This window comes from Phyllostomus hastatus, unplaced genomic scaffold (genome assembly GCF_019186645.2).
Source record: "Phyllostomus hastatus isolate PE091 unplaced genomic scaffold, TTU_PhHast_1.1 phas_contig_118, whole genome shotgun sequence".
Taxonomy (NCBI): domain Eukaryota; kingdom Metazoa; phylum Chordata; class Mammalia; order Chiroptera; family Phyllostomidae; genus Phyllostomus; species Phyllostomus hastatus.
Window position 1 is genome coordinate 5,705,991 of NW_025333543.1, and position 15,711 is coordinate 5,721,701.

Consider the following 15,711-nt stretch of genomic DNA (forward strand, 5'->3'; position numbering starts at 1 on the left):
TCTGTATGTCTCTGTGTTGGGGGGATGGAGGGACAGGGGTACCAAAGTAAAGAGCATGGTCCTTCTAAAGGAGCTGCATACGTAGACATGTGTCTTATTCCTAGAAATAGCTTTTTCATAGCTTTTTAAAAATTTGTGTTACAGAAAAAAGAGTTTGATGTGGACACCCTCAGTAAGTCTGAGCTCCGGATGCTCCTCAGCGTGATGGAAGGGGAGCTGGAGGCCAGAGACCTAGTCATTGAAGCCCTGCGGGTAAGAGCTTTCCAGGGCTGAGTCCCATTGCTATGTTGTTGTATTTTTTTCAGAGGGGCCAGTGGTGAAGCTTCTTTTCCTTAATTTTTCCATTGTGTAGATTTAAAATGTTTCATCATGTTAAAATGTGTCCCTTATCCCAGACATCAACCCATGATCATTATAAACCCAAATATCGACCATATGGGAAACTTGAGAATTAAGTGCTTTTTGTTTCCAAATCGTTTTATGTTTCATGAGCTTATTTGGTTAAAGACATAGTTTACAGAAAAGTGGTATCTATGGTCAGTGGAGAAAAAGTGAATCACTTATAAAAGATATTGCCGATAATAGAGTTTTTTCCTTTTTATATAAGTTGTTATTTCTTATTTTCAGAAACTAAGAAAAGTTAATAAATGTTTATGTCTATATATCTTCAAATATTACTTTTTATCTGATCTCATAGTTATTTTGAATTTTCATAATTTGTGAAGAATTATCTTCTAATATGTTACTTAACTACCCCAATACAGTGTTTTTAAAAATAAAATGTTGTTAAACTTTATTAATGCAGAATTTTCTAATTGGTTATTCCCAGTCTTTCACTTATTTTGGCTTGTGAGCCAAATGTAAGTCATTTGGCCAAGAAGGATATATTTATTATATATGAAGTATAGATATCTGTTTTCACCAGGGAGTACCTCCTCACACTTTGTTTTAGGGAGTTTGTTTTAACATATGCAAGTCTGTAAAATGTCATACACTTGATGCCTTCAATGGGCACTAATATGGTGGGGAAAGAAGTAATGATAATGGGTGGTCTGACATAATAGAGAAAGTAGATGTGCTAAGAATCCATTTGTGTGGGCAAGGGGTGGTACAGTTCCTGAAATAATGACTTCAGTCCCTTTTCACAAACTGAAAAATAATACAATGGGGATATTGATTATTCCTCAGTCTGATGACAGAGAATGATTACCTCAGAAAAATGGGAGTACAGTTATAGCAGTATAAATAAACCAGTATTTACTTGAAGGTGTTGCTTTTTTGAATGACAAGCTTTGCCAAGGAGACTTTGCAGTTTGGTTGTGAGAGGTTTTCATACTGCTCCATATTTGGAACATTTGCATTGCTTACCAGTGTATATATTCTCGAAGGAACTTTATGGAATAATTGCTAAGGCAGTATATCACTAAAATGTGTGACCCTTGGTCCAAGGAGAGGCCAGGGCACATCACCTGTGAGGTCAATAGTGTAGCCTCTTGAGACCAAACAGAAGTGAAGGCTCCTGTTCTACCTTAGGCATGTTTCTATCCCTCTCTCTTACCTGTAAAAGTCATCATCATTATGATATATGGCATTTCCCACTGTTCACACAAATTTTTCAGCAACCACATGTCTTTCTCTTTTGAGCTTCATTGCAATATTTTCAAATGTGAAGGTAGAGGTGAATCTTTACTAATGATCAGAGCTTACCAAGCTGAAAGTTCTTCACAGAAGGAGGGATGTTAGAGATACGAGGAGCCTTATGTGATATTTATGTCAGTGTTCTGCATCCCTATCATGCCTAGTGTTTCATTTCATTAAAATACTTTGTATTACTCTTGCTATCTCACAATGAAATTTATGTGTAATTGCATGTATAAGTAGGTTATGTTAAAAATAACCAATACATTGTCCTAATTGTGATATAAAGTAACAGAAAATAAGTTTATATCAAAATATTGTATATTGTAATATGTGAGAGCTCAGTAATGACTCTACTGGAAGGCAGGATAAAGTAGGTGGCTATTGGTACCTATTCATAGCATTGCCATGAATTGTTATCTTTGCAAAAGAATTCTGATCCAGGTATGCCATATTGTCAACTCATGTACAGTGAGCAGATTTGTGGTAGGTGGGTGAAATGATTTTTCTGAAATGGGGATGAGTCTTGGTTAAATTCCAGAACCAAAGTGTATATTTACATGGGGTTTGAATCCCTGGAAAATTCAGTGTTTGTTAAAACTGAAATATGTAGAACTTCTGGCCAAGATGGAGGAATACATAGATATACTTTGTCTCCTCACACAACCAAAAGAAGGACAACAACAAATTTAAAAACAGAAAACAACTGCAACTGCCAGAAAATTGTACTGTTTGGGAGTCCGACAACGAAAGAGTTAAAGAAGAAACATTGATCAACTCTGGTAAGAGGGGAGGAGACAGGCAGCCTGGGCAGAGAAGATGGTGGCAAGGTGGAAGCTGGCAGAGCAGACTGGGCAGTCCTATATTCATGGATGAATAAACTGGGAGGAACAACTGGGGAGCGAGACAGACTGTGCAATACAGGGTTCCAGTGTGGGGAAAAGAAAGCCTCAGAGACTCTGGCTGTAAAAACTTGTGGGAATTGCGGCAGCAAAAGAAACTCCCAGCCTCACAGGAGTGTTCATTGGAGAAACCCACATGGTCCCAGAATGTACACAAGCCCACCCACCTGAGAATCAGCACCAAAAGGACCCAGTTTGCTTGTGGGTAGTGGAGGAACTGACTGAAAGCTCACTGAGAGCTGAGCAAGTAACATTGTTCCATCTTTCATGCCTCCCCCACATACAGTGCCATAATGCAGTGAAGTGGGTTGCCGCACCCCAGCAAATACCTAAGGCTCCGCCCCTTACTATGTAACAGGTGCAACAAGACAAAGAGATATGGCCAAATGAAAAAACAGATCAAATCTCCAAAAATAGAAGTAAATGATGAAGAGATAGCCAACCTATCAGATGTACAGTTCAAAACACTGGTGATCAGGATATTCAGACTGAGTACAGCTGCAAAATAAAGGAAGAAGTGAAAGCTATACAAAGTAAAATAAATTAAATAAATAAATAAATAAATAAATAAATAAATACAGGGAAGCCACAGTGAAATGAAGGAAACTAGGACACAAATCAGTGATTTGGAGCAGAAGGAGGAAATAAACATTCAACCAGAACAGAATGAAGAAATAAGAATTCAAAAAAAATGAGAAGCTTAGGAACCTCTGGGAAAACTTTAAATATTATAACATCAGAATCATAGGGGTGCCAGAAGGAGAAGAGGAACAACAAGAAATTGAAAACTTATTTGAAAACATAATGAAGGAGAACTCCAATCTGGCAAAGGAAACAGACTTCCAGGAAGTCCAGGAAGCTCAAAGAGTCCCAATGAAGTTGAACCCAAGGAAGCACACACCAAGGGACATCATAATTACACTACCCAAGATGAAAGATAAGGAGAGAATCTTAAAAGCAGCAAGAGAAAAAGAGACAGCTACCTACAAAGGAGTTCCTATAAGACTATCAGCTGATTTCTCAAAAGAAATCTTGAACGCAAGAAGGGGCTGGAAAGAAGTATTCCAAGTTATGAAAGGCAAGGACCTACATCCAAGATTACAATATCCAGCAAAACTATCATTTAGAATGAAAGGGCAGATAAAGTTCTTCCCAGATAAGGTCGCATTAAAGGAGTCCATCATCACCAAGCCCTTATTATATGAAATGTTAAAGGGATTTATCTAAGAAAAAGAAGATGATCAAATATATGAAGAATGAAGTGACAAACTCACAACTATCAACAACTGAACCTAAAAAAAAAAACAAACAAGCTAAGCAAACAACTAGAATAGGAACAAAATCACAGAAATGAAGATCACTTGGAGGGTTATCAGCAGGGAGGGGGAAGGGGAGATAATGGGAGAAAAGGTACAGGGAATAAGAAGCATTAATATTAGACAGGAGGAGGTTGAGAATAGTATAGGAAATGTAGAAGCCAAAGGACTTACATGTATGACCTATGGATATGAACTAAGGTTGTGGGGAATACTGGTTGGAGAGGGTGTGCAGGGAAGAAGGGAATAAAGGGGAGAAAACAATGGGGCAACTATAATAGCATAATCAATACAATATATTTAAAAAACTGAAACATGTGAAAAGAAGTTACTCCTAGTCTAGTCTCAGACAGTCACACTAAAGGTTCAGATGAAAGGAATGAACAGAAGGACATTTGAACATTTTGGGGGACATGGGACTGTTCCTGGATATATGGCGGATCCCTGACCCTGCCCCCTAGGGCCAATCACTGTAAAAACTAAAAATGCTGTCATTTGTTTTCAAAATGCCCCCTACGGTACTGTCCCTGTGGACAGCCAGTGGGTGATACCAGTCTTCTTTGTGTATAGATTAAAATCAGATGAACTAAAAGAAGCCTGAAGAGATTATGACTCACCTCAGGTCAAAATGTTGCATGTACAAACTGGGTATATTGGAGATTCTTAAAGCTCATTGTCATTTTTTAAATTGAGAATTGTGATTGATTTATTTAAATGATTATATTGTTAAGAGTAGGTAATAATGCCATTATCATATACCTGTCATAGCTGTCCTCATCTCCCTGTGATTTACACTTATTCCCTTGAAGATATTCATTGCAGCCAGTGAAACTAATGAAATACTTGGATCCAGATGTGTTAGTTAGTTGCCTTTTCCTTTAATAGTAGAATATTATTTAGTGACTTGTGATTGCCCCAGAAAGAAATTGGAAAGGAGAGAGAATTGGAAATTTATATTTTTATTTTATATTATGAGATAAACTTAGTCCTCAATTAAAAGTCAACATCTACTCAATGAGTAATAAGTATACTGCTATTTGGTGCATTTTGTTTTCTTAAAATAAGGCAAAAGTAATATTTTCTGCATATAGTAAATGTTTTTGAAATTAATATGTAAATTTTGATTTTTTTTAGATATAAAGATACCTAATTTGTACCCTGAACTTTATTAAAATTTAGAAATGAGGCTTTCAAATCCCTTTGAACTTTAGAAACTTTAAAAAGATATTTCCATACCAAGCTATTACTTTTTAAAGCATGCTAACTTGATTATTTTGATCTTCAAGTAATCATTGGAAATTGCATAGATCATTGAATTAATGGCGATACACTTTTCAGTACAATCCATAAATGTGATTTTTGGAAGGAGGGTATTACGAAACTACAATATATGTCTTGGTATTTTCACTGTTATTTTATATTTACGGTAAAAATATTACCCAATAAAACAGTCCATGGCTTTATGACAGATGTAATATTTGAGATGTTTAATTTTTATGGGGCATTATATTTTAAAAGAGAAGTGTGGATAGAAATATGAATTACAGAAACTTATTTAATTAGATATATTTTCATTGAATTGCATAAGAAATACTATGTTTTTCAATGATTCCCCCTCATTGGCACAAAACCAGGAGTAAATCTTTGAATAATGTATGTGTTCAAATAAAGTTTGGAGGAAAGTATTTTGAAGAAGCAGTTACATTTTCTGAAATCCAAGACAGACAAAAATCCTTCTGAATTAAATTTAATTAAATATTCAAAATTTGAATATATAATTTATCCAGTAATCATTTATTCAGTGTTAATTGTTTTGTTTGTGAAATCTTCTGGCCTTCACTTCTTTTTCCCTCTTACTACTGGCATTTTTTAATCAGTATCTTAGTTGAGAGAAAGGAGCAAGAAAATGAAAATCCTATAATCATAAACCTTTAAGGGTCAAAGTTGTGTTTTCGGCTACATTTTACAGGGTCTAGCTTGCTTTTATTAGCATGAGTTTATGTAAATATTATATCATTGCAACAATGAATTATTTGGGTAATTAGCTCTAGATTTCTTGTATCCTTTTTTTCCTTTTAGATTGGATAGTTGAGAGTTACAGTATTGTAGACATGGCCATTTTTACTTCTAAGCTATCAGTGACTACATAATCCAGATTTTCAAATATTATTTGCATTGAAACTTTTTTAAAAAATTGGCCATTTTAACATTTCTTCAGGTAGAATGCACTTATAGCACTTGTATCATAGGGGATACAAGTGCTGTAGATTTGTCTTCTATTAGTGGCTGCAACACACAGACCCAAAATATGATAGCTTGATTAAGAAGTTTATTTCTCACATACCATTCTGGAGTTTAGTGATCTCTGCTTGAGAGGCAGCTCTATGCCAAGTGGTTATTCAACAGCCTAGGTTTTTCTGTCTTACTGCTGTCCTTAGGAAATTACCTCATCTGCATGGTTGAAGCTGGGTCAATGCCATCTCCATATCCCAAACTCTGGTAAAAGGGGCAAGAGAGGAAATGAAGGACCAGTAGCTTCTAAGCAGTGCACACATGTGCATTGGTGAGAACTATTGTGGAAATACCTGGCTGAAGAGGAGACTGGGAACTCACTCTGGCTACCTGGGAACATGCTAGTATTATGGAGAAAGGGAGGACTTTAGAAGGCATCTAAACAATCTAGTAAAGTCCATTATCTTGGTTTCAAGTTATCTTATAAAATATTCTGGAGTATAAGAAGATACATCTTCTCCTTCCCTGAAATGTTTGTTGAGTACCTATTATATATGAGGCACAAAAAAAGTTTGAAGTGAATACAAGTGGAGGTTTATTATTATGCTGAAATTGTGTCTATGTAGAAAATTGTATACCTTGACTTTATATTTACTTTTCTTAGACTGTAACTCAGTATGTTCAGATTTTGCCTGAAATGATTTTTAAATTTTTTTTTATTTATTGGTGTTCAGTCACAATTATCCCACCTTTTTTCCTATTGCTCCCCTCTCCTGCCTGCCCCCACTCCTGCAGTCAATCCCCTCCCATTGTCTATGCCCATGAGTCCTCTATTAGGTTCCTTTGCTTGCCCCTTTCCTTTCTTTCCCCAATATCCCCCTCTTCCTTCCCCTTTGGTCAGTCAGTTTGTTCTTTATTTCCAGGTCTGGTTATATTTTGCCCATTGGTTTGTTTTGTTGATTAGGTTCCACTTATAGGTGAGCTCATATGGTATTTGTCTTTCACTGCCTGGCTTACTTCACTTAGCATAATACTCTCCAGTTCCATCCATGCTGTTTTGAAGAATAGGAGCTCCTTCTTTCTTTCTGCTGCATAGTATTCCACTGTGTAAATGTACCACAGTCATTTACTGGTGGGCATGTAGGTTGCTTCCAGCACTTGACTATTGTAAATTGTGCTGCTATGAACATTGGGGTGCATAGGTCCTTTTGCGTTGGTGATTCAGGATTCTTAGGGTATAGTCCCAGCAGTGGGATTGCTAGATTGAAAGGCAGTTCCATCTTTAGTTTTTTGAAGAAATTCCATAATTTTCCATAGTACTTTTGAGAATCTGATCTGTTACTGGTTTCAAAACTCATTTGCTTAAAAAATGTTCTTAGCAGTGCTGTTTTAAAGCAGGTTTGCACTATTGACATTTGGGACTGGCTGTTTGTTGTTGTTGTTGTTGCTGTTGTTGGGAGAGGCACTGTCTTGCCCATTGTAGGACCCATTGTAGGATGCTTAGCAGCAGCCCTGGCCTCTGTCTACTCTCTGTGTTCCAGGAGCACTTCCCCAGTTGTGTTCCTATGGGAACACACTGTGTCCACTTGGGAAACACCCACTGTAGATAAAGTGTATGTAAAGTAATGATGGTCAAGAAAATACCACTTTTAAAACTATATTTGATTATATAAGTGTAAGAACTCTAGTTATTCAAATACATATTACTATGATACAATATTTTTGTGAAATATTTTTCATCAAAGTTAAATTAAATTGAAAATGCTCATTTTAACATTTTATGACTCTCACAAAACACTCTGCATATTTAAATTGCATTAGTTTTTAAAGCAGGACTTAAATGCTTTATTTTCAAATTAAAAAAAAACCTTTATTGTGTAGTGCTGAAGTTTTTATATAGAACAAAGGAAATCTCTTTTACTAAGATAAAAGCATTAAATAGAATAATGTTGAAAGCAGCTTCTGGTACACTACAGAGTGTTGTGAGGTTTTTCCTCATGTGACATGTCTGCTAAATAATGATGAAAGAACAATATTCTGGTTTTAGCCAAGTAAAACACACAGCCCCTTGCATTTCAAAATTCTCTTGTGATTGTAGGCAGTTGATTGAGCAAAGCATACCTTTTTGTGTTGTTCATTTTATTTAATGAATGAATTAATTTGCTAAGCAGAGTTGAATTCATGAAAACATAAATCGTTTCTATCCCTGTTTGCTAAGATAATGCTTTCATTTCATGTCTAGAGAAAGGAAGAGGACAACTGACCAAATATTGTACTGTTTTTGCAGCAAATCGGTTTTAATAAAATACAAATATCAGGTGATTTTTAAATAGCATTGCATTTTGTCCAATAGGTCAAATACAGTAAATATCAATTTTGATTCTTCTGAGAAGTTTTCTTTTTCTAATGGATATTTACTATCAGTGAAGTAAAAAAAAAATACCAGACAAAATAATGCTTTTTCACAGGTTAAAAAATGAAGGGGATGCCATTGAGAAAGCAAGATGTTGATCACTACCATGTAATACGTAATGGAAGTTACTTGAGCAACATTTTCATGCCGATTTTTAGTAATAAATCATCAGGATATTGTGAGAACAAACTAAAGATGAGGCTTTCCCAGCTCAATGATGTACCACTCGATCCACACTGGGTACAGGATAGATTTAGGGTTACAAAAGGGGTGAAACCAGGAATATATTTTTGTACACTTGGAAGATTATCATATTTTGGAGAACTGTTTATTTAACTAACAGTTCCTTTTTAGAATTAGCTCCTTCTGATTTGAAAACACCAGGTGTTCCTTTGAGACACTTTGATAATATTTTAACTACCATGTGTGAATTTCCTTTGCCAAGGTTGCTGAATGTGTCATTGTAAGAGGAAACAGGGGTCTGAAACAGTACTCTAAATAAAAAGTCTACCTGTCTTGTCTTTGGTTATTGTTTTGGAAAGAAAAATTAAGAGCGCTCATCTGCCTTTCCAATTTTCTTTTTTTTTTTTAAGTATACTTCATTGACTATGCTCTCACAGTTTTCCCATTTTTTTCTCCCCTCCATCCCCTTCCACCAGGTATGCCTATTCTCTCCAGCATTCCCCCCTTAGTTCATGTCCGTGGGTTGTACATACAAGTTATTTGGTTTTGCCATTTCCTATATTATTCTTAACCTCCCGCTGTCTATTTGTATCTACCAATTATGTTTCTTATTACCTACAACTTTTCCTTCATTCTCTCCCTTCCCCCTCCCTGCTGATAACCCTCCAAATGATCTTTATACCTGTGATTCTGTTCCTGTCCAAGTTGTTTGCTTTGTTTGTTTGTTTGTTTTTTTAGGTTCCATTGTTGATAGTTACGAGTTTGTTCTCATTTTACTTTTTATAGTTTTGACCTTCTTTTCCTTAGGTAAGACCCTTTAACATTTCATATAATAAGGGCTTAGTGATGATGGACTCCTTTAACATGACCTTATCTGGGAAGATCTTTATCTGCCCTTCCATTCTAAATGATAACTTTGCTGGATAGAGTAATCTTGGATGTAGGTCCTTGCCTTTCATGACTTCAAATACTTCTTTCCAGCCCCTTCTAGCCTTCAAGGTTTCTTTTGGGAAATCAGCTGATAGTCTTATGGGAACTCCTTTGTAGGTAGCTATCTCCTTTTCTCTTGCTGCTTTTAAGATTCTCTCCTTATCTTTCATCTTGGGTAGTGTAATTATGATGTGCTTTGCTGTTTGCTCCCTTGGGTTCAACTTCTTTGGGACTCTCTGGGCTTCCTGGACTTCCTGGAAGTCTGTTTTCTTTGCCAGATTAGGAAAGTTCACCTTCATTATGTTTTCAAATAAGTTTCTAAATTCTTGCTGTTCTCTTCTCCTTCTGGCACCCCTATTATTCAGATGTTGGAACTTTTAAAATTGTCCTGAAGGTTCTAAGCCTCTCCTCATTTTTTTGAGTTCTTGTTTCTTCATTCTGTTCTGGTTGAAGGTTTATTTCTTCCTTCTCCAAATTATTGATTTGAGTCCTGGTTTCCTTTGCTTTTCTGTTGTTTCCCTCTGTGTGGTGTGTGTGTGTGTGTGTATTTTTTTTTTAATTTCACTCTGTATAACTCACTTTTTTTATTTTGTGGCCATACTCAGTCATTTCTCTGAGCATCTTGATTACCAGTGTTTTGAACTCTGCATCTGATAGGTTGGCTACCTCCTCATCACTTAGATCTTTTCTGGGGTTTTGATCTGTTCTTTCATTTGGGCCATATTTCTTGTCTTGTCCTACCTATTACGATGGAAAGGGTGGGACCTTAGGTATTTGCCAGAGTAAGGCAACCCACTTCACTACGTTGTGACACTGTATGTGGTGGAGGGGTCAGAGAGGGAACAGTGCCCCTTGCTTGGCTCTCACCTTGCTTTCCTTCACTTCCCTGGCTTCCCACAAGTGAATTGTACCCTTTTAGGTGCTGATTCCTGGGTGGGTGGGCTTGTGTACATTCTAGGATCCCATAGGCCCCTCAAACAGACTCTCCTGTGAGACTGGCAGTTTCTCTTGCCACGGCAGCAGCCTCAGATTTTTACAGCCACAGGTTTAGAGGTTTTGTTTCCCAGTGCTGGAAACCTGAGTTGCACAGTATGTCTCTCTCCCCAGTTGTGCCTTCCAGTTTATCAGCACGCAAATGTGGGATCACCCAGTCTGCCAGCTGCCAACTTGGTGTGTGTCCTTTCCACCCTGGCTGCCTGTCCCCACCACCCTGCCATTCTGGATGAATGTTTCTTCAACTCCTTGGTTGTCAGACTTCCATACAGTTTGACTTTCTGGCAGTTCTTTATATATTTTTAATTGGTTGTTACCTTTTCTTTTTGGTTGTACACGGAAGTGAAGGGTATCTACCTACTCTTCCATCTTGGCTGGAAGCCTCTTTTTAATTAAATATTTTATTGTTGTTCTAATACAGTTGTCCCAATTTTTCCCTCTTTGCTGTCCTCCACCAATCCCAACCCCCGCTCCCACAGTCAGTCCTCACCCTGTTTCCATGTCCATGGGTCATTCCTACACATTCCTTGACTACTCCCTTCCCCGTCTTTCCAATCTTATTCCCCTCCTCCCTCTCCTCTGGTCACTGTCAGTCTGTTTCTTGTTTTTCTGCCCGTGGTTTTTTTGTTTTGTTCATTTGGTTCCTCTTACAGATGAGATCATATAGTATTTGTCTTTCACCACCTGGCTTATTTCATTTAGCCTAATATTCTCCAGTTCCATCCATGCTGTCATGAAAGGTAGTTCCTTCTTTCTACTGGGTCCTACATATTCCATTATGTAAATGTACCACAGTTTTTTGATCTACTCATTTACTAATGGACACTTAGGCTGCTTCCAGCACTTGGTTATTGTAAATAATGCTGCTGTGAACATTGGGGTGCATAGGTTCTTTGAATTGGTGGTTTAGGATCATAGAGTATAACCCCAGCAGTGGAATTGCTGGTCAAAAGGCAGTTGCATTTTTAGTTTTTTGAGGAAATTCCATGCTGTTTTCCACACTGACTGTACCAGTCTGCATTCCTGCCAACAGTATACTAGGGTTTCCTTTTCTCCACAGCCTCATCTGCACTTGTTTGTTGATTTATTAATGATGACCACTGTGAATGCTGTGTGGTTATATCTCATTGTGATTTTAATTTGCACCTCTCTAGCTAGTAATGTCGAGCTACTTTCATATGCTCTGTGGGCTGCCTGTGTGTCCTCCTTGGAGAAATGTCTGTTCAGGTCCATTGGCATCCTGTTCAAGACTATAAGTGATCCACAGTCTGTGGTTGTCTCCCTCAGATTTGACTAGACCCCACTGTTCTGCCCCACCGGATTTCTCTCTGCCCAGGGCCAGGGATGGTTCATTTAATGACCCAAGAGGTCACCTTCTCCACTTGTCTTCAGATGGGGCCTCTGGTGCATTTGAGAAGGAGGGAACACTGGGAAACCCCCAAGGGGTGCTGTTCAGTTTTTAGGTAAGATGGTGGGAGTGTTCTCCCACCCCCTCACCACAGGACCTAATCTGTCCCAGATTCTTTCCAATAATGTATGATTTCTGGTGAATTAGCTGTCGATTTCCTGTGAGGGGTCAATTGTATAAAAGGGGCAGTTCTTTCCTCCTTGGTGCAGACTGCAGCACTGTCTAGGCACAGAGGCTGGCCAGGGCCCTAAACAGTCCTGGTTGTGCCTGTTTCTAATCTCTCTGCTTTGTTGGTTTCAGTGGATGAGGGCCTGAGGAATGCTGTAGCTGGTAGGGTCTGGTAGAAAGGGCCCTTTCAGAGCTTTTAGCTTTCACTTGTGGATATGCACCCAGCAGGGGACTCCTGAGCCTGGCCTCATTGATATGCAGAGCCTGTAATCCCTCAGGTGGCAGTTGGGCCTGCCTGCCTATGAGGGGACCTGCCTGGCTGCAGCTAACCCCAGACATTAGGCTGCTGGCTGTCCTTGTGCTGTGTGCACAGGGTCCCTGTAGAGTCTGTCATCTGGCCTCAGCTCCTCTTTTAAAAGAGTTTCTGTGTAGGGCCCTCAAGCAGCACTGAGCCCTGGGGAGCCTGTTCTCTATACGCTCCTCCTCCCAAACCCGTTCCTCCTCCCAAAAAGCCCAAAGTCTCTCTAGGTGAGGGCTAGTCAGAGCCTGCCAGAGCCTATGACAGTTTTAGATAAAATTTCTCTCTGGATCTCTCCCAGATGGTGCTGGGAAGAGTCCACAGTGATACTATAACATGGGGCAGTGGCAGGGTGCTCTCACTGCTCCCACCAGTGATTCTCAGATTTGGGTGGGCCTGCTTCTACCACATGTCTGCAGCCAACACCGCCCTGACCATCTCTCACCATCCCCAGATCTCCTGGCTCCTAAGTTGAATAGCATCCTCCTCTGTCAGATTCTGTCCTGTTTGCAGTTCCCATGGCGCCCCAGGTCAGGGAGGCAACAGCCCCTTCTCCAGTAAGTACTGTAGCTCCCAGATCCTAGCTCCTGGTGGCAGCAGGTTGCATGGCCCTGCCAGGGCAGAGGGCACAGAGCTGTGTCGGCACCAAGGTACCAGTACTCTGGAGGCTTCTTCCCAAGGGGAGGATATTTTAAAATCTTCAAAATGGCTCCTGCCCCATATCTTTGCAGCCAGAGGTGCTGGGTTGGGCAGTGATGGCAGCATTTCCTGCAGAAGCTGGGACCGCCCACTTCTGAGTGCACTGCAGGCGGGCAGCTCTTAGTACACACTCCACACACTCGTCTGCACACATACTCATTCACTTTCTGCTGGATTTTCAAGTTGATTGCTGTGGTTTATCTACAAGATCATTCTGATCTGGTAGCAAGTGGACAGAGCTTCCAGCTATTCTGCAGCCATCTTGGATCCCCTGCCTTTCCAATTTTGTGAGTCAAAATATAAATAATTGTTGAACAAATGAAATAAGAAAGGGAAGGCTATATCCCATCTTTCAGATGGTATTTGAGGAGAGTGGTGATCCATGGATTCATTTATTCAACTGATGTTTGTTGTCTTTACGCATGTCTTCAATTTCAAGGATGGTGAACATGGGGCATTTCTTTCTCATGGAAATTAGAATCTCATGGGCAAGATTGATATTACACCAATAAACAAACCATCTAAGTACAAATTATTTTTATGGAAGAAAAGGAAAGAATGCTATGAGAGGGATTAAGGAGGGTGGTACTCTATATTGGGATAGGAAAGGCTTCTCTTAGGAATGGACACCCTTGCTTGAGACCTGAAGGAGGGATATTGTAAACTCAGATGGAAAAGGAGTGCTTAGGCAAAGGGAGTACATATGCAAAGACCCTGAGAGAGAAAGGAGTTTGGCAACTTACAGGAACTGAGAGAAGTCAGACTTAGAGAGAGAATGGCACAAGATCAGGTGCAGAGCTATGCTGAGACCCAACCATGCCGGAGGGTAGAGGCCATCATAAAGCTGGATTTCATCCTGTGTCAGGTGGATAGCCATTTGAAGTGTTTAAGCTTAAGAGTACCTGTGATTTGACACACATCTTCTAACAGACCACTCTCATAGCACAATTATATTGTATTTTATCTTTTGTATTGAAAGTTTTAATTTATTAAATGTAAATATTTAAAATTTATCATGATTCTCAAGGGAAAAAATGACAGACCACCCTAACTGCTAGGCAGACAAAAGTTTGCAGGAAAGCCAGAGTGAAGGCAGAAACTCATATTGGTTGTCTGAGAAATGTGAATATCTCAGATGTTTATAACTATTGCCTTAAAGGCATGGAAAGTGTGCTTCCTTGTGGAAAAATGTGTCCTTTATCTGTGAACAGTGTCTTTCCTCAGACTGTTAAGATGAGCTGACTGTGGTTTTTAGTTAAGGTGTTGTGTACCTAAAATAAGATTTATAAGGTAATTCTCCACTTGAACTTTTTTAAAAGTCAAATTTTTTTTTATTTAGTTTTATTATTCCAGTCTAATTCATCTCATTTCAGTTTAGATTTTTAAGTTGAATGAACCTGATTTTTAAAAACCTTCTTCTTTTAAACCTTAAGATTACTATATATTTCTAAAGGCTTATCTGTTATAAAATCAATTTTTAAAAAACTTTTTCTGATAGAGTTGGGTACAGTTGCAGAACATTGCTTCACATAATGCTAAAAGTGACCTGGCAAGAATGTAAATTTTTTTCAATAGTGTCTGACTTTGTTATGCGCCAGTATAGGCATGTTGGCCTGTTTGAAGTGGACAGTTACAGGTGTTATGTTCATATAATTATCCCCTATGAAATAAAAATGCTAGAGCTGATAAGCTCTTCAACAGCTTTGTACTCTTCTCATGAGTTTTTTCTATAGAATCAGGCAGTGGACAGTCTGGTCTTGGTGCCAGGTGCTATATTAGGCACCTTGCCTGTACCAAAGTGGGGTTGCGACTCCTGTGGGCTTTATGTTTTAATGGTTAGAACATTGCAGGTGATAAACCCTTGGGAAGCTCTAAACTTATCTATAAAGTATTTCAAACATGGTTTTGTATATTCAAGTAATAATCTTTATTTACAATAGAGGTTGAGATTCACCAAGTTAGGGGGAAATGACCTGTCCGTTTGCTGATGTCTGGGCATTGCACCCATTCTGCCTTTAAGGTGGCCTTTAAATTCCTAGTTAAATGAGGTTCAGTGGATGCTTTATTATTTCACCGCTCAGGCCTTAATACATAGTCATATTTTTGTTTGAATTTAAGGATGAAACAAGATAGTATTTGATACATAGTAGGTGCTTGAGAAAATATGTGTTGTTGAATCTCAGTTTTAGTAGAAAGATTTACCCTTGAACTTTCTCCTTCTCACACTTTGAAAGTTACAGAATAGATAGATCTTGGTTGCCTGCTTCTTGTCTCAAGGAGTGGGCATTGCCTCTTATTCCCCATAGTGGAGCTCACACTCCTCAAATTGGAGGGTGCCAGATGGAAAAAAGTGTAAGCTCCTCTATTAATTTATCCTCACAGCAGGCCTACAAGTGGGAAATAAGCAGTAAAGTGAAATCAGATGGATATTTTGGATAATATGACCATGGGCTGGAAAGAGCTGGGGTCAACATGATTTTTGTAGGTTCAGGTGGCCACTTAGGGTGCTGAACAGTTAGTTGTAAGAGTGT

The 15,711-nt window shown here is 38.7% G+C and overlaps 1 protein-coding gene across 2 annotated transcripts in view; it reads left to right on the forward strand.

The window, feature by feature from the left end:
• The window catches only part of CTTNBP2 (cortactin binding protein 2), a 181,851-nt gene that overhangs the window by 12,444 nt on the left and 153,696 nt on the right, over positions 1–15,711 (forward strand). For both annotated transcript variants that reach the window (XM_045847761.1, XM_045847770.1), the window contains exon 2: positions 145–252. In XM_045847761.1, coding sequence (XP_045703717.1) covers positions 145–252 — 108 coding nt within the window. The remainder of the gene's footprint in view (positions 1–144; positions 253–15,711) is intronic.